We start from the raw sequence: 18782 nt of genomic DNA on the forward strand, positions 1-18782 counted from the left end.
CCCCCCCCGCCGCCGCCCCCCCCACCACCACCAGACCCTCCAAATCCAAACCCTTCACCTCCCCCCGGAAGAAATCGGGGGGGCCCCCGCCGCCGCCGGCGGCCCCCCGGCTCAAAGCGGGGCTGGGGGGGGAGGCGTGGGGGCGGCCGCCCCCCCTTCCGCCCCTTTGCCCCGAACGGCTTCGCCGGGGGCGGGGGGGCGGCCTCCCCCGAAGCGGTGGAGATGATCGCGGTGGTGCCCGAGGTGAGGAGGGGGGGGGCGGGGGGCGGGGGGGGGGGCGGGGTCAAGGTTCGGGGGCTGAGGAACGTCACGGGGGGGTTGAAGGACCAGGTCGAGAAGGTCACGGGGAGGCCAATATGGCGGGAGGGGGACAAAGAAGCGAGCCGATACGGAGATATGGGGCGGGAGGACCCATAACTGGTGGGGGGACCCCCGAATTTGGGTTGGTTTCAGAGCTAGAGGCTGAGGAACATCATGGTGGGTTGAAGGACCAGGTCGAGAAGGTCACGGGGAGGTCAATATGGCGGGAGGGGGACCAAGATGGGCCCAGATGTGGAGTTATGGGGCAGGAGGGCCCATAACTGGTGGGGGGACCCCCAACTTGAGGTCGGTTTCAGAGCTAGAGGCTGAGGAACATCATGGTGGGTTGAAGGACCATGTTGAGAAGGTCATGGGGAGGCCAATATGGCGGGAGGGGGACAAAGAAGTGAGCCAATACGGAGATATGGGGCGGGAGGACCCATAACTGGTGGGGGGACCCCCAAGTTGAGGTCGGTTTCAGAGCTAGAGGCTGAGGAACATCATGGTGGGTTGAAGGACCATGTTGAGAAGGTCACGGGGAGGTCAATATGGCGGGAGGGGGACCAAGATGGGCCCAGATGTGGAGTTATGGGGCAGGAGGGCCTATAACTGGTGGGGGGACCCCCAACTTGAGGTCGGTTTCAGAGCTAGAGGCTGAGGAACATCATGGTGGGTTGAAGGACCATGTTGAGAAGGTCATGGGGAGGCCAATATGGCGGGAGGGGGACAAAGAAGTGAGCCGATACGGAGATATGGGGCGGGAGGACCCATAATTGGTGGGGGTACCCCCAAGTTGAGGTCGGTTTCAGAGCTAGAGGCTGAGGAACATCATGGTGGGTTGAAGGACCATGTTGAGAAGGTCACGGGGAGGCCAATATGGCAGGAGGGTGACAAAGAAGCGATCCAATGCGGAGATATGGGGTGGGAGGACCCATAGCTGGTGGGGGGACCCCCGAGTTGAGGTCGGTTTCAGAGCTAGAGGCTGAGGAACATCATGGTGGGTTGAAGGACCATGTTGAGAAGGTCACGGGGAGGCCAATATGGCAGGAGGGGGACAAAGAAGCGAGCCGATACGGAGATATGGGGCGGGAGGACCCATAACTGGTGGGGGGACCCCCCGAATTTGGGTTGGTTTCAGAGATGGAGCCTGAGGAACATCATGGTGGGTTGAAGGACCACGTTGAGAAGGTCACGGGGAGGCCAATATGGCAGGAGGGGGACAAAGAAGCGAGCCGATACGGAGATATGGGGCGGGAGGACCCATAACTGGTGGGGGGACCCCCAACTTGAGGTCGGTTTCAGAGCTAGAGGCTGAGGAACGTCACGGGGGGGTTGAAGGACCACGTTGAGAAGGTCACGGGGAGGCCAATATGGCGGGAGGGGGACCAAGACGGGCCCAGATGTGGAGTTATGGGGCAGGAGGACCCATAAGTGGTCTTGGGCTCCCGAAATACGGGGCGGGATCCGACCTAGAGGAGGAGGAGGAACGCCGACGCTCGGAGGCCCCGAGTCAAGGGGAGGAGAAGCCGGAGACCCCCCCGAGAGGGGGAGGAGAAGACCCCAGGGTGGGGGTGGGGCGGGGCAAAAGGGGGTGCCCCACCCTGACCCCCCCCCAAAAACCAAGGTGGAGTCGCCCACCCAGATGGCGGTGGAGCTGGTGGCCGAGTCGCCGGTGGCCGAAGAATCGCCGCGACCTCGGTGCGTCCGGGCCGGTTGCGACAACCCCCCGGTAGCCAGCGGCGACTGGGACGAGGAATATTGCAGCAGCGAATGCGTCGTCAAACACTGCCGGTATTTGGGCTTAAAAACCCTCTTTTTGGGGAAAATCCCCCCTCCCCCCGCGCTTCGAATTTGTCCGTTTCCCCCCCAAAAAAAAACCCTAAATTTTTTCCCTGCTTTTTTTAGGGACGTTTTCCTGGCCTGGCTCGCCGCCCGCAACGCCGGCAACAGCGTGGTCTTCGTCAAGTGAAACCCCCCCAAAAAATATTTTGGGGTGAAACCCCCCCCCCCCCCGAAAATAAAAAAAAAAAAAAATATGTAATTTTCGGGGTTTTCGAGCCCCGAAACCAGCGCCGGGTTTTGGTTTTATTTTCGCCCGCAAAACGGCGTCGGCGCCATCCCCGAAAATAAAAGCTTTTTCCGCCCCGTTTCGGGGCTGACGGATGGCTGGAGTGGCCTCTTTTTGCCCCAAAACGTACTTTGGGGGCGCCCCCCCTCCCAAAAAATTTAATTTTAGGGCGCGTAACTCCCAAAAACGGCGGTTTTCACCCCAGAATTCTGTTTTGACCCAAAAACGGGAATTTTCACCCCCAAAATCAAGCTTTTCCACCCCAATTGGGGGGTCGTGGATGGGTGGAGTGGCCTCTTTTCCCCCAAAAAAATATTTTAGGGTGTCCCCCCTCCCAAAAATTTAATTTTAGGGTGCGCAACTCCCCAAAAACGGCGTTTTTCACCCCCAGAATTCCGTTTTGACCCAAAAATGGGAATTTTGACCCAAAAATCAAGCTTTTCCGCCCCAATTAGAGAATCGTGGATGGCTGGAGTGGCCTCTTTTTGCCCCAAAACATATTTTGGGGTGTTCCCCCTCCCAAAAATTTAATTTTAGGGTGCGCAACTCCCCAAAAACGGCGTTTTTCACCCCCAGAATTCCGTTTTGACCCAAAAACGGGAATTTTGACCCCAAAAATCAAGCTTTTCTGCCCCAATTAGAGAATCGTGGATGGCTGGAGTGGCCTCTTTTTGCCCCAAAACATATTTTGGGGGCGTCCCCCCTCCCAAAAAATTTAATTTTAGGGTGCGCAACTCCCAAAACCGGCGGTTTTTCACCCCCAAACTTCCGTTTTGACCCAAAACCGGGCATTTTCACCCCCAAAATCAAGCTTTTCCGCCCCAATCGGGGGGGTCGTGGCCTCTTCCCCCCCCCCCAAAAAAACCCCACATTCGCCCCGTCCCCGCTTAAGCTCCGAAAAACGGGTGGGTTTGGGGTTTTGTTTTTTTTCTTCGGCCCCGCAGAATTTATTCTTTTCGCCGGCCCGCCCCCAAAATCCTCGTTTTTTTCCCCCGAAAAGCACCTTCACATGTTTTTGGGTTTGGAGATGATGCCGTCGGGATAATGGTGCTTGAACTGAGCCACCACGTCGGGGTCCAGCAGGTGGATTCCGTCCAGTTGGTTCCCCAGCGTGATCCTGGGGCGGGGGGGAAAAAAAAAGCGGGGAAAAAAACCGGCGTTTTTAGGCCTCGTCGGGTTTTGGGGTGAAAAAAGCCAAAAATGGGGGTTTTGGGGGGTGTTTTTTTTTTTTTTTACCAATTGGGTTGGACGTTGTGGGGGCGCCCGAAGAGCTCGATTTTGCGGGTGCCGGGGGAGAGGCGCTCGATCATCCCGTAGATCTCGTCGGGTTTGTGGCTGGTGGAACGGACCTGGGCGTTTTGGGGTGAAAAACGGCGATTTTGGGTCATTGAAAAAAAATGTTATTTGGGGGGGGGGGGGGCGGTGGAGGGCTTGGGGGAGGGGGGGAAAGCCGCAGGGAGAAGGTGGGGAGGGGGACGGGGAGGACGGAAAGGGGGTTTTGGGGGGGGTGGGGGGGGAGTTTTTTTGGGGCGGAAAGAGCCAAAAAAGGGTATTTTTGGGCGCTATGGGGGGGGGGGGTGGTTTGGGGGGCAGCGACGCCGAAAAGGAGCGATTTTGGGGGGTGGGGGGATTTTGGGGGCGCAGGGACCCAACGGAGGGGGGTGGAGAGGCCGGGAGGGGGGTTTTGGGGGGGGTCCCAGGGTGGGATTTTGGGGTGTAAAGACCCAAAAAAGGGCATTTTTGGGTGCTGGGGGCGGGGGGGGGGGGAGTCATTGGGTGGGATTTTAGGGTGCTTGGACCCCAAAAAAGGGCATTTTTGTGTTCGGGGGGGGTCCCAATGTGGGATTTTGGGGTGCTGGGGGGGGGTGGTTGGGGCGTGGGGGGGTCCCTGGGTGGAATTTTGGGGTGTAAAGACCCAAAAAAGGGCATTTTTGGGTGCTCTGTGTTTGGGGGGAGTTATTGGGCGAGTTTTTGGGGTGCAGGGACCCCAAAAAAGAGCATTTTTGGGTTCTGGGGGGGTCCCAATGTGGGATTTGGGGTGCGGGGGGGGGGGGGGGGGCGTGGGGGGGGGGGGGTCATTGTGTGGAATTTTGGGGTGTAAAGACCCAAAAAAGGGCATTTTTGGGTGCTGGCGGGGGGCGATTGGGTGGGATTTTGGGGTGCAGGGACCCCAAAAAAGGGCATTTTTGGGTGCTGGGGGGGGTCCGAATGTGGGATTTTGGGGTGCTGGGGGGGAGGTTGGAGTGTGGGGGTGCCGGGGGGGGGTTTTGCGGTGTGTCCCCCCCCAAAAAAGGGGGGTTTTTGGGGGTCTCACCTCGGCCACGATGACGTCGCAGTCCAGGCCCCGGTTGAAGCCCTGGGGGTTGCCCTTCACCCCCACCTGGGGGACGGGAGGGGGGGGTTGTTGGGGGGGGCGACACACGACACCCCAAAAAATCCACCCCAGGACCCCCCCACCCCACCCCCAGCACCCCGAAATCCCACCCGGGGAGCCCAAAATCCCACCCTGGGACCCCCCCCAGCACCCAAAAACCCCCTTTTTTGGGGTCACTCCACCCCAAAACCCCACATTGGGACCCCCCCAGCACCCAAAAATGCCCATTTTAGGGTCCCTGCACCCCAAAATCCCACCCTGGAACCCCCCCAGCACCCGAAAGCCCCCCCAGCACCCCAAAATCCCACCCTGGGACCCCCCCCAGCACCCAAAAACCCCCTTTCTGGAGTCACTCCACCCCAAAACCCCACATTGGGACCCCCCCAGCACCCAAAAACCCCCTTTTTCGGGGTCCCTCCACCCCAACTCCCCCCCCGCAACCCCCCCAGCACCCAAAAATCCCACATTGGGACCCCCCCCAGCACCCAAAAACCCCTTTTTTGGGGTCACTCCACCCCAAAACCCCACATTGGGACCCCCCAGCACCCAAAAATGCCCATTTTGGGGTCCCTGCACCCCAAAACCCCACATTGGGACCCCCCCAGCACCCGAAAGCCCCCCCAGCACCCCAAAATCCCACATTGGGACCCCCCCCAGCACCCAAAAACCCCCTTTTTTGGGGTCACTCCACCCCAAAACCCCACATTGGGACCCCCCCAGCACCCAAAAATGCCCATTTTGGGGTCACTCCACCCCAAAACCCCACCCTGGAACCCCCCCAGCACCCAAAAGCCCCCCCAGCACCCCAAAAATCCCACATTGGGACCCCCCCCAGCACCCAAAAACCCCCTTTTTGGGGTCCCTCCACCCCAAAACCCCACATTGGGACCCCCCCAGCACCCGAAAGCCCCCCAGCACCCCAAAATCCCACCCTGGGACTCCCCCCAGCACCCAAAAACCCCCTTTTTGGGGTCACTCCACCCCAAAACCCCACATTGGGACCCCCCCAGAACCCAAAAGCCCCCCCAGCACCCCAAAATCCCACCCTGGGACCCCCCCCAGCACCCAAAAACCCCCTTTTTGGGGTCACTCCACCCCAAAACCCCACATTGGGACCCCCCAGAACCCAAAAGCCCCCCCAGCACCCCAAAAATCCCACATTGGGACCCCCCCAGCACCCAAAAACCCCCTTTTTGGGGTCCCTCCACCCCAACTCCCCCCCCACGACCCCCCCAGCACCCCAAAATCCCACCCTGGGACCCCCCCCAGCACCCAAAAACCCACTTTTTTGGGGTCCCTCCACCCCAAAACCCCACATTGGGACCCCCCCAGCACCCAAAAATGCCCATTTTGGGGTCCCTGCACCCCAAAATCCCACCCTGGGACCCCCCCCAGCACCCAAAAACCCCCTTTTTGGGGTCACTCCCCCCCAACTCCCCCCCGCGAACCCCCCAGCACCCCAAAATCCCACATTGGGACCCCCCCAGCACCCAAAAACCCCCTTTTTTGGGGTCCCTCCACCCCAAAACCCCACATTGGGACCCCCCCCAGCACCCAAAAACCCCCCTTTTTCGGGGTCCCACCACCCCAAACCCCCCCCCCCCTCCCCAAAAACCCCCAAATCCTCCCCCCCCCCGCCCCCCCCCCCCCCCCAATCCCTGCAGCCACCCGGCTGGGAACACCCCTCCCTCCCCATCTATTTTGGGGTGGATTTCGGGGGTTTTTGGGGGGTGGGGGTGTGTGGGGGGTGGTGTGGGGGGGCGGGGGTGTATTTTTTGAGGGGGGGGGTGTATTTTTTTGGGGGGGGGGGGTTACCAGGCAGTGCTCTTTGCCGTGGTTGAGCCAGTGCCCGGTCCGGCCGGTCCGGATGATGCGCTGCAACTGGTTGGTTTTCACCCAAATTATCTCGTCCACCCGCTCGTAGCTTGGGGGGGGTTTTTTTTATATTTTTTTTTTTTTTGGGGGGGGTGGGGGGCGGAAAAAGGGGTGATTTGAGGGGGACACACACACACACATAAGAATTTTGCCCCACACCCCACCCCCCCCCCACCGAAAACTCACCCCCAGAGGTTGAGGCACTCGCGTCCCAGCTCCATGGCCCTGGGGGGGGGGGTGAAAATGTGAAAATGGGGGGGTTGAGGGGGCACTTGTTGGGGGGGGGGGTCGGGGGGGGGGGGGTCTGAAGGGGATGGGGGGGGCACTAAGTGGGTTTCGGGGGGTCTTAGGGGGTTGGGGGGGGCACTAAAGGGGTTTGGGGGGGGTTTAAGGGGGATTTAGAGGGGTTGGGGGGGCACTGGGGGGGCCTGGGGGGGGTTTGGGGGGCATTTGTTGGGGGTGGGGGGGTCGGGGGGGGGTCTGAGGGGGTTGGGGGGACACTAAGTGGGTTTCAGGGGGTCTTAGGGGGTTGGGGGGACACTAAGTGGGTTTCGGGGGGGTGTTGGGGGGGTTTAAGGGGGATTTAGAGGGGTTGGGGGGGGCACTGGGGGGGGTTTGGGGGGCATTTGTTGGGGGTGGGGGTGTCGGGGGGGGGTCTGAGGGGGTTGGGGGGGCACTAAAGGGGTTTGGGGGGGGTTTGGGGGGGTTTAAGGGGGATTTAGAGGGGTCGGAGGGGCACTGGGGGGGGCTGGGGGGGGTTTAGGGGGTTTGGGGGGCACTTGTTGGGGCGGGTGGGGGGGGCGGGTGGGGCCTGAAGGGGATGGGGGGGGCACTAAGTGGGTTTTGGGGGGTCTTAGGGGGTTGGGGGGGGCACTAAAGGGGTTTGGGGGGGGTTTAAGGGGGATTTAAGGGGTTGGGGGGGGCACTGGGGGGGCCTGGGGGAGGTTTGGGGGGCATTTGTTGGGGTGGGGGGTATCGGGGGGGGTCTTAGGGGGTTGGGGGGGCACTAAGTGGGTTTCGGGGGGGTCTTAGGGGGTTGGGGGGGGCACTAAAGGGGTTTGGGGGGTTTAAGGGGGATTTAGAGGGGTTGGGGGGGCACTGGGGGGGCCTGGGGGGGGTTTGGGGGGGCATTTGTTGGGGTGGGGGGTAGCGGGGGGGGGTCTTAGGGGGGCACTAAGTGGGTTTTGGGGGGTCTTAGGGGGTTGGGGGGGGCACTAAAGGGGTTTGGGGGGGGTTTAAGGGGGATTTAAGGGGTTGGGGGGGGCACTGGGGGGGCCTGGGGGAGGTTTGGGGGGCATTTGTTGGGGTGGGGGGTATCGGGGGGGGTCTTAGGGGGTTGGGGGGGCACTAAGTGGGTTTCGGGGGGGTCTTAGGGGGTTGGGGGGGCACTAAAGGGGTTTGGGGGGGTTTAAGGGGGATTTAGAGGGGTTGGGGGGGCACTGGGGGGGCCTGGGGGGGGTTTGGGGGGCATTTGTTGGGGTGGGGGGTAGCGGGGGGGGGGTCTTAGGGGGGCACTAAGTGGGTTTTGGGGGGTCTTAGGGGGTTGGGGGGACACTAAGTGGGTTTCGGGGGGGTGTTGGGGGGGTTTAAGGGGGATTTAGAGGGGTTGGAGGGGCACTGGGGGGGGTTTGGGGGGCATTTGTTGGGGGTGGGGGGGTCGGGGGGGGGGTCTGAGGGGTTGGGGGGGCACTAAAGGGGTTTGGGGGGGTTTAAGGGGGATTTAGAGGGGTTGGGGGGGGCACTGGGGGGGCCTGGGGGAGGTTTGGGGGGCATTTGTTGGGGTGGGGGGTATCGGGGGGGGGTCTTAGGGGGGCACTAAGTGGGTTTCGGGGGGTCTTAGGGGGTTGGGGGGGGCACTAAAGGGGTTTGGGGGGGTTTAAGGGGGATTTAGAGGGGTTGGGGGGGGCACTGGGGGGGCCTGGGGGAGGTTTGGGGGGCATTTGTTGGGGTGGGGGGTATCGGGGGGGGGTCTTAGGGGGGCACTAAGTGGGTTTCGGGGGGTCTTAGGGGGTTGGGGGGGCACTAAAGGGGTTTGGGGGGGGGTTAAGGGGGATTTAGAGGGGTTGGGGGGCCTGGGGGGGGGTTGGGGGGCATTTGTTGGGGGTGGGGGGGTCGGGGGGGGGTCTGAGGGGTTGGGGGGCACTAAAGGGGTTTGGGGGGGTTTGGGGGGGTTTAAGGGGGATTTAGAGGGGTCGGAGGGGCACTGGGGGGGGGCTGGGGGGGGTTTAGGGGGTTTGGGGGGCACTTGTTGGGGCGGGTGGGGGGGGCCGGGGGGGTCTGAGGGGGTTGGGGGGGCACTAAGTGGGTTTCGGGGGGTCTTAGGGGGTTGGGGGGGTCACTAAAGGGGTTTGGGGGGGGTTTAAGGGGGATTTAAGGGGTTGGGGGGGCACTGGGGGGGGTTTGGGGGGCATTTGTTGGGGGTGGGGGGGTCGGGGGGGGGTCTGAGGGGGTTGGGGGGACACTAAGTGGGTTTCGGGGGGTCTTAGGGGGTTGGGGGGGCACTAAGGGGGTTTCGGGGGGGTGTTGGGGGGGTTTAAGGGGGATTTAGAGGGGTTGGAGGGGCACTGGGGGGGGTTTGGGAGGCATTTGTTGGGGGTGGGGGGGTCGGGGGGGGGTCTGAGGGGTTGGGGGGGCACTAAAGGGGTTTGGGGGGGGTTTGGGGGGGTTTAAGGGGGATTTAGAGGGGTCGGAGGGGCACTGGGGGGGGCTGGGGGGGGTTTAGGGGTTTGGGGGGCACTTGTTGGGGCGGGTGGGGGTGTCGGGGGGGTTTCTGAGGGGGTTGGGGGGGCACTAAGTGGGTTTCGGGGGTCTTAGGGGGTTGGGGGGGTCACTAAAGGGGTTTGGGGGGGGTTTAAGGGGGATTTAGAGGGGTTGGGGGGGGCACTGGGGGGGCCTGGGGGAGGTTTGGGGGGCATTTGTTGGGGGTGGGGGTGTCGGGGGGGGGTCTGAGGGGGTTGGGGGGGGCACTAAGTGGGTTTCGGGGGGTCTTAGGGGGTTGGGGGGGGCACTAAAGGGGTTTGGGGGGGGTTAAAAGGGGGATTTAGAGGGGTTGGGGGGGCACTGGGGGGGCCTGGGGGGGGTTTGGGGGGCATTTGTTGGGGGTGGGGGGGTCGGGGGGGGGTCTGAGGGGGTGGGGGGGGCACTAAGTGGGTTTCGGGGGGTCTTGGGGATTGGGGGGGCACTAAGGGGGTTTCGGGGGGGTGTTGGGGGGGTTTAAGGGGGATTTAGAGGGGTTGGGGGGGCACTGGGGGGGGCTGGGGGAGGTTTGGGGGGCATTTGTTGGGGGTGGGGGTGTCGGGGGGGGGTCTGAGGGGGTTGGGGGGGGGCACTAAGTGGGTTTCGGGGGGTCTTAGGGGGTTGGGGGGGGCACTAAAGGGGTTTGGGGGGGTTTAAGGGGGATTTAGAGGGGTTGGGGGGGGCACTGGGGGGGCCTGGGGGAGGTTTGGGGGGCATTTGTTGGGGGTGGGGGGGTCGGGGGGGGGTCTGAGGGGTTGGGGGGGGCACTAAGTGGGTTTCGGGGGGTCTTGGGGATTGGGGGGGCACTAAGGGGGTTTCGGGGGGGTGTTGGGGGGGTTTAAGGGGGATTTAGAGGGGTTGGGGGGGCACTGGGGGGGGCTGGGGGGGGTTTGGGGGGCATTTGTTGGGGGTGGGGGGGTCGGGGGGGGGCACTAAGGGGGTTTGGGGGGGCCACGAAGGGGGTTTGGGGGGGGTTTAAGGGGTTGGGGGGGGCACTAAGGGGGTTTGGGGTGGGATTTGGGGGGGTTTAAGGGGGATTTAAGGGGTTGGGGGGGTTTAAAGGGTTTGGGGGGGGGGCACCAAGGGCGTTTGGGGGCACTTGGGGGATGGGGGAAGATGGGGGACCCATAAGATGGAGGACGATGGAGGACTTGAGGGACCCATAAGATGGTGGAAGACGGAGGAAGATGGAGGAAGACGGAGGAAGACGGAGGAAGATGGTGACCAAGGAGGACTTGAGGGACCCATAAGATGGTGGAAGATGGTGGAAGATGGCGGAAGATGGCGGAAGATGGCGGAAGATGGCGGAAGATGGCGGAAGATGGCGGAAGATGGCGGAAGATGGCGGAAGATGGCGGAAGATGGTGACCAAGGAGGACTTGAGGGACCCATAAGATGGTGGAAGATGGTGGAAGATGGTGGAAGATGGTGGAAGATGGTGGAAGATGGTGGAAGATGGTGGAAGATGGTGGAAGATGGTGGAAGATGGTGGAAGATGGTGGAAGATGGTGGACTTGAGGGACCCATAAGATGGTGGAAGATGGAGGAAGACGGAGACCAGGGAGGACTTGAGGGACACTGGGGGGACACTGTGGGGTGGGGAGGGACAGTGGTGACCCTCCCCCTCCCGCCGCCCCCCGCCCCCCACGCCATGTCACCTGCCGGTGACCCAGAGGAAGAGGAAGCCCTCGTCCTGCAGGACGGGGATGTTGAGGCGCCGCATCTCGTCGTCGGTCAAGGTGCCGTAGGGCAGCTCCATGTGGATGTCCCAGGGCGGGTCGGCCATCACCACGGCGAACTTCCCCAGGATGCTGACGTCCAGGTAGCGGATGTCGCAGCAGATCCACTAAAAGCGGGGGCGGAAACGGGGTGAAATTCGGGGCGGGGCCGGGGAGGCGACGGAAAATTAACACTTGGTCGTGTCCCCCCCCCCCCCCCAAAAATAAAAAAAAAACACCTCAAAAAATGCAAGCTATCGGGAGAAATCCCCGAGAAATTGGGCACGTTGGGAGAAATCGCGCAAAATAAACCCTCGGAAATTCGATACGGCGGGAGACATCTCTCGGAAATCCGATACGTGGGGGGGAATCCCTGAGGAATTCCATATATTGGGAGAAATCCCTCAAAAGAAACCCTCAAAAATCCGATGTGTTGGGAGACATCTCTCGGAAATCCGATGAATTGGGGGAAATCCCTCAGAAATTCAACACATTGGGAGAAATCCCCCAAAATAAACTCTCAGAAATCCAATATATTGGGGGAAATCCCTGAGAAATTCCATGTATTGGGAGAATTCCCTCAAACCCTCAAAAATCCAATATATTGCGGGAAATCCCTGAGAAATTCCATATATTGGGAGAATTCCCTCAAAAATCCGATGTGTTGGGAGAAATCTCTCAGAAATCTGACATATTGGGGGAAATCCCTCAGAAATTCCATATAGTGGGAGAATTCCCTCAAAATGAACCCTCAAAAATCCAATGTGTTGGGAGACATCTCTCAGAAATCCGATATATTGGGGGAAATCCCTGAGAAATTCCATATATTGGGAGAATTCCCTCAAAAATCCGATGTGTTGGGAGAAATCTCTCAGAAATCCGATATATTGGGGGAAATCCCTCAGAAACTCAACACATTGGGAGAAATCCCCAAAATAAACTCTCAGAAATCCAATATATTGGGGGAAATCCCTCAGAAATTCCATATAGTGGGAGAATTCCCTCAAAATAAACCCTCAAAAATCCGATATATTGGGGGAAATCCCTGAGAAATTCCATATATTGGGAGAATTCCCTCAAAAATTCGATGTGTTGGGAGAAATCTCTCAGAAATCCGATATATTGGGGGAAATCCCTCAGAAACTCCATATATTAGGAGAATTCCCTCAAAATAAACCCTCAAAAATTCGATGTGTTGGGAGAAATCTCTCAGAAATCCCATATATTGGGGGAAATCCCTCAGAAATTCAATATTTTGGGAGAAATCCCTCAGAAATGCCTCAGAAATTCAATATATTGAGAGAAACCCCTCAGAAATTCAATATTTTGGGAGAAACCCCTCAGAAATTCATTATATTGGGGAAAAATCCCTCGGAAATTCAATAGATTGGGAGAAACCCCTCGGAAATTCAATATATTGAGAGAAACCCCTCAGAAATGCCTCAGAAATTCCATATATTGGGAGAAAACCTTCAGAAATTCATTATACTGGGGAAAAATCCCTCGGAAATTCAATAGATTGGGAGAAACCCCTCAGAAATGCCTCGGAAAGTCAATATATTGGGAGAAACCCCTCAGGAAACCCCTCAGAAACTCAACAGATTGGGAGACACCCTTCAAAAATTCAATATATTGGGAGAAACCCCTCAGAAATGCCTCGGAAATTCAATAGATTGGGAAAAAAAATCCCTCAGAAATTCAATAGATTGGGAGAAACCCCTCAGGAAACCCCTCAGAAACTCAACAGATTGGGAGACACCCTTCAAAAATTCAATATATTGGGAGAAACCCCTCAGAAATGCCTTGGAAATTCAATAGATTGGGAGAAACCCCTCAGAAATGCCTCGGAAATTCAATAGATTGGGAAAAAAATCCCTCAGGAATTCAATAGATTGGGAGAAACCCCTCAGAAACTCAATAGATTGGGAGAAACCCCTCAGGAATCCCCTCAAGAATTCAACATATTGGGAGAAATCCCTCAGAAATTAAATGTATTGGGAGAAACCCCTGGGAATTTCAATATATTGGGGAAAAACCGCCTCAGAAACTCAACGGATCGGGGAAAACATCCCTCCAGAAGTCGCGACCGTCGCGGGGCACCGTCCCCGCCTGGCGGGAGGGTAGACCTTTTATCCCCCGGAGGCGGCGATGGCGGTTCCTACCTGGGGCGGGAAGAGTCGGTCGGCGCCGGCGTCGGCGGGGGGTCCGCGCCCCAGGTCCTGCGTGGGGCTGCGGTCGCGGGGGTGGGCGTGCGGCGGGGTGCGGGGCGGGGTGGCGGGGCAGGCGTCGATCTCGTAATGGACGTACTTGCAGGTGTCCATGTGGAAGCAGGTGTTGAGGAAGGAGCAGTCGCCCAAGGACTCGTCCGTGTGCTTGTTGATGATGCGGCTGGGGCGGAAAAGGAGAGGGGGGCGGCCATGAGGAAAAGGCCGGGGGGGTGGAAATCGGGGGGATAAAGGGGAAATTGGGGGGGTGGAGGGGGAAATGGGGGGAAAATAGGGGGAAGGAGGGGGAAATGGGGGGAAAATGGTGGGATGGAGGAGGAAATTTGGGAAATTGGGGTGATAGTGGGGGAAACTGGGGGAAATTGGAGGAAATTGGGAGGATGGAGGGGGAAATTGGGAGGATGGAGGGGGAAATTGGGGGAAATTGGGGGAAATTGGGAGGATGGAGGGGGAAACTGGGGGAAATTGGAGGAAATTGGGAGGATGGAGGGGGAAACTGGGGGAAATTGAGGGAAATTGGGGGCATGGAGGGGGAAATTGGGGGGAAATGTGAGGATGGAGGGGGAAATTGGGGGCATGGAGGGGGAAATTGGGGGGAAATGTGAGGATGGAGGGGGAAATTGGGGGAAATTGGAGGAAATTGGGAGGATGGAGGGGGAAATTGGGGGAAATTGAGGGGGAAATTGAGGGGGAAATTGAGGGGGAAATTGAGGGGGAAATTGAGGGGGAAATTGAGGGGGAAATTGAGGGGGAAATGTGAGGATGGAGGAGAAAGTGGGGGAAATTGGAGGAAATTGGGGGGATGGAGGGGGAAACTGGGGGAAATTGGGAGGATGGAGGGGGAAACTGGGGGAAATTGGAGGAAATTGGGGTGATGGAGGAGGAAATCGGGGGAAATTGGGGGGATGGAGAGGGAAATTGGGGGAACCGGGGAGGAATTGGGGGGTTGGAGGGGGAAATTGGGGGGTTTGGGGGGAAATTGGGGTGATGGAGGGGGAAACTGGGGGGCCTGCGGGGGAATTTGAGGTGATGGGTGGATGGAGAAGACCATGGGGAGATGGAGGAGGAACGCGGGGTCATGGATGGTGGAGAACATGGAGTGACGGATGGAGAACGTGGGGCCATAGATGATGGAGGAGGACATGGGGCCATGGATGGAGGAGACCATGGGGAGATGGATGGAGAAGGACACGGGACCACAGAAGAAGGTCCATTGACTGACCGGAAGTGGAGCTTCCGGCACGGCCGGTCAGCGCCGGTGGCCTTGACGCACTCCTCCTTGGTGCCGTGGTCGCAGAACTCCTGGACCTGGGCCCGGCCCCGTGACCGAAACTTCTCCACGATGGACTGCTCCTTGGCCGTGGTGGTGTTGAGCAGCTCCAGGATCTCCTGGCTGACCTGGGGGGCAGGTGGACATCTCACTTGGGGGGCGGCCCCAAAGCCCTCATCCTCCTGAGGACGCCCAGGGACCATTTTGGGGCGAAACCACCTTCTTCTCCTCCTCCTCCTTGGTGGGACCTCAAAAACTCAACCCTTCGAGGAGCACCCAAGGGTGGCCCCCACCATTTTGGGGATGAACCCACCACCTTCTTCATCTCCTTGGTGGCACCTCCAAGACCTCAACCCTTCGAGGAGCACCCAAGGGTGGCCCCCACCATTTTAGGGGTCAACCCACCGCCGCATTCTTCTCCTTGGTGGCACCTCCAAGACCTCAACCCTTCGAGGAGCACCCAAGGGTGTCCCCCACCATTTTGGGGGTCAACCCACCTTCTTGCTCTGCTGCTCCTTGGTGGACTGCTGACTGAGCAAGCTCTCGATCTCCAAGTCCACGTCGGACGCCTGCTTCCGCGACTTCTTCAGGGCCTCCTTCCCCGCTTCTCCACCTCCGCCCGCCGCCATGTTGGACGTCCCGCCTCCATCTTGTTCCGCCCTCCTTTTCCTTCCGGCGATTTCTTTGCCGGGGTTTCCTCCGCCGCTTTCGCTCACGGCCCCCGTCATGGCCGACAGCTTGGAGTGGTCGGCGTAGGTGACCACGGTGGCTTGAGAAGGTCCGTCTTGGAGGAGCCCCCGCCGCACCTCGATGAGCTCCTGGGCGGCGAACTTCTGCAGCAAACTCTCCACCGCCCGGTGGGTGACGGGGGCCTCAGGCTGGGGAGGGGGGGGACACGACACCCCAAAATGATGTGGGGGATGGGTTAAAAAAGGAGGGGAAGGGGGGGGACACCCCCCCCCCCAAAAGCTCGGTGGTGGCATCTCAAGGGGCTTACGGTGGCGATGGCGCGGCAGATGGCCAGGGCGTCGGTGGGGAGGGACAGGGCCACGTCGGCAAGATGGAGGAGGAGGCGGCGTTCCAGGGTGGGGTCGGCTTCCCCTTCGCCCCCCCCCGCCCCCGATGCCGCCGCCGGGGTCTCGGGGGTCCCTTCCCCGCCGTGGCTGGGGGTGGGGTGACCCACGGAACCCGTCGGCGGCGTCGGCGGCGTCCCCCCCGCGCCGAGACCCAAAATTTGGGGGGGGGCGGGGAGGGAGGGGGCCGGGCTGGAGGTGCGGGGGGGGTCGGCGTGGCGGGGGTCTGGGGGGGGGTCAGGGAAATGGGGAGGGGGGGGGGGATGAGGGAGGAGGAACCCCCCCCAAAACACTCCCCCCCCCCCCCAAAATAAGTGTGAACTCTGACACCCCCCTCCCCCAAGTCACCTCTGACCCCGACCGTTAACCTCTGACCCCCCCCAAAAAAAGCCCCTGACCCCCCCCGTTAACCCTTGACCCCCCCAGACACCCCCTGACCCCCCCATTAACCTCTGACCCCTCGTTAACCCCTGACCCCCCCATTAACCCTTGACCCCCCCCATTAACCTCTGACCCCTCGTTAATCCTTGACCCCCCCCCCTCACCCGGGGTCCCCCCCCCTCACCCGGGGTCCCCCCCCCCCCCAATCTCTGACCCCCTCATTAACCCCTGTCCCCTCATTAACCCCTGGCCCCTCATTAACCCTTGACCCCCCCCACCCCATAAGCCCTGACCCCTCATTAACCCTTGACCCCCCCTCAGACCCGTAACCCCTGGCCCCCCATTAACCCCTGACACCCCCCCCCCTTGACCCCGCCGCCCCATCACCCAGCGGGTCCTGCTTCCGCCGCCGCTGCAGCCTCTCCCTCAGCGAGTCCAGCTGCTTCTTGTGGGCCTGGATCGAGCTCCAAGTGTCCGACATGGCCGCCGCCACACCGCCGGGACCCGCCGGGACCCGCCGCCACCTCCCGCCGCCGCCGGACCCCGTCACCCGGAACCGGAAACCGCCGGAAGCGCCTTGAAGCCGCCGCCGCCATCTTGCGCGAGGGCGCGGCGGCGGGAGTCGCCATGGAGACCGCCGCCATTTTGAGTGCTGGCAACGCACTCAAAGCCATTTTGGGCGCTGGCTCCGCCCCCCGCTCCGGCTGCCATGGTAACCGCCGCCATTTTGAGCCACCCCCCCCACCCCCCGCTGGCTGCCATGGCAACCGCCGCCATTTTGGGCGCCGGCACAGCCCCTCACGCCGGCTGCCATGGGAACGCCGCCATTTTGGGCGCCGGCTCCGCCCCCCCGCTCCAGCTGCTATGGCAACCGCCGCCATTTTGAGCCCCCCCCTCCCACCTCCCACGCCGGCTGCCATGGCAACCGCCGCCATTTTGGCGCCATAGCAACGGCCGCCATCTTGTGCCCTGACAGAGCCAGGTTTTTGAGGGCGGGGGGGGGGGGCACCCTATTTTGGGGGGGGTTTCGCCCCTTTTTTGGGGGGGTTCCCCCTTTCTTTTTTGAGGGGGGGGAATCCCCTCAAAATCCCTTCCCCCCCCCCCCCCCCGCCGCCCCCCCGAACCCCAAATCATTGACAAGAAGCTGAGGGGGGGGGGGCGAAGGTCAGCAAACGGCTTTAATAGGCCTAGTCTATGGGGGGGGGGGGGCGGATTTTGGGGTGCGGGGGGGGGATTTTGGGGTGAAGGGGGGGTATATTTTTTTTTTTAGGGTGCAGAGAGGAGGATTTTGGGTGCCCCCCCCCCCATTTCCCCATCCCCCCCCCACTAATTAAACTACTTCTTCGTCTCCCCGGCTCCGGCGGGGGGGCTCCGGGTCCAATCTGGGGGGACCTGTGGGGGGGGGAGGGCGGGGGAAGAAAAATGGGGGGGTCAGACCCCCTTAATTAGGGCATGAACCCCCCAATCCCCTTAATTAGGGACCCCCCCTTAATTAGGGACCCCCCCAGACCCCCTTAATTAGGGCATGAACCCCCCAATCCCTTTAATCAGGGACCCCCCCTTTAATTAGGGACCCCCCCAGACTCCCTTAATTAGGGGTGAACCCCCCAATCCCCTTAATCAGGGACCCCCCCTTTAATTAGGGACCCCCCCAGACCCCCTTAATTAGGGGATGAACCCCCCAATCCCCTTAATTAGGGACCCCCCCTTTAATTAGGGACCCCCCCAGGCCCCCTTAATTAGGGGTGAACCCCCAATCCCTTTAATCAGGGACCCCCCCTTTAATTAGGGACCCCCCCAGACCCCCTTAATTAGGGATGAACCCCCCAATCCCCTTAATCAGGGACCCCCCCTTAATTTGGGGGACGCCCCCACCCCCCCTTTAATTAGGGGACCCCCCCAGACCCCCTTAATTAGGGCATGAACCCCCCAATCCCCTTAATTAGGGACCCCCCCTTTAATTAGGGGACCCCCCCAGACCCCCTTAATTAGGGGATGAACCCCCCAATCCCCTTAATTAGGGACCCCCCCTTTAATTAGGGACCCCCCCAGACCCCCTTAATTAGGGGTGAACCCCCAATCCCTTTAATCAGGGACCCCCCCTTTAATTAGGGACCCCCCCAGACCCCCTTAATTAGGGATGAACCCCCCAATCCCCTTAATCAGGGACCCCCCCTTTAATTAGGGACCCCCCCAGACCCCCTTAATTAGGGATGAACCCCCCAATCCCCTTAATCAGGGACCCCCCCTTAATTTGGGGGACGCCCCCACCCCCCCTTTAATTAGGGGACCCCCCCAGACCCCCTTAATTAGGGCATGAACCCCCCAATCCCTTTAATCAGGGACCCCCCCTTTAATTAGGGACCCCCCCAGACCCCCTTAATTAGGGGTGAACCCCCAATCCCCTTAATCAGGGACCCCCCCTTTAATTAGGGACCCCCCCAGATCCCCTTAATTAGGGGATGAACCCCCCAATCCCCTTAATTAGGGACCCCCCCTTTAATTAGGGACCCCCCCAGGCCCCCTTAATTAGGGGTGAACCCCCAATCCCTTTAATCAGGGACCCCCCCTTTAATTAGGGACCCCCCCAGACCCCCTTAATTAGGGGGTGAACCCCCCAATCCCCTTAATTAGGGACCCCCCCCTTAATTTGGGGGACCCCTCACCCCCCCTTTAATTAGGGGACCCCCCCAGACCCCCTTAATTAGGGGTGAACCCCCAATCTCTTTAATTAGGGGACCCCCCCAGACCCCCTTAATTAG

General features: G+C 60.4%; 2 protein-coding genes across 3 annotated transcripts; one reads left to right on the forward strand and one right to left on the reverse strand.

Annotated features, from left to right (window-relative positions):
- Window positions 1-71: 71 nt before the first annotated feature.
- Window positions 72-2463, forward strand: LOC141737049 (TOX high mobility group box family member 4-like; the record flags this gene model as incomplete). Its single annotated transcript, XM_074571661.1, has 3 exons — window positions 72-243; window positions 1925-2091; window positions 2206-2463. Coding segments are annotated over 3 exons (403 nt in total), but the record flags the coding sequence as incomplete, so codon positions are not given.
- Window positions 2464-3274: 811 nt separating this feature from the next.
- Window positions 3275-16589, reverse strand: METTL3 (methyltransferase 3, N6-adenosine-methyltransferase complex catalytic subunit). Of its 2 annotated transcripts, none has more exons than XR_012585130.1 (11): window positions 16408-16589; window positions 15564-15865; window positions 15064-15444; window positions 14519-14694; window positions 13234-13459; window positions 11012-11199; window positions 6804-6842; window positions 6558-6623; window positions 4683-4748; window positions 3605-3717; window positions 3275-3485 (listed from the first exon to the last, which is right to left on the reverse strand). XR_012585130.1 is itself a non-coding variant. In XM_074571660.1 (11 exons), exons 1-11 carry the CDS (start codon window positions 16499-16501, stop codon window positions 3374-3376), a joined length of 1806 nt encoding a protein of 601 aa, XP_074427761.1. In that variant the 5' UTR covers window positions 16502-16589; the 3' UTR covers window positions 3275-3373. The 2 variants fall into 2 exon arrangements, 1 of the variants encoding a protein (XP_074427761.1); XM_074571660.1 differs by having other exon boundaries at window positions 6558-6666.
- Window positions 16590-18782: the final 2193 nt, after the last annotated feature.

This window comes from Larus michahellis, unplaced genomic scaffold, assembly GCF_964199755.1.
Source record: "Larus michahellis unplaced genomic scaffold, bLarMic1.1 SCAFFOLD_253, whole genome shotgun sequence".
Lineage (NCBI taxonomy): Eukaryota > Metazoa > Chordata > Aves > Charadriiformes > Laridae > Larus > Larus michahellis.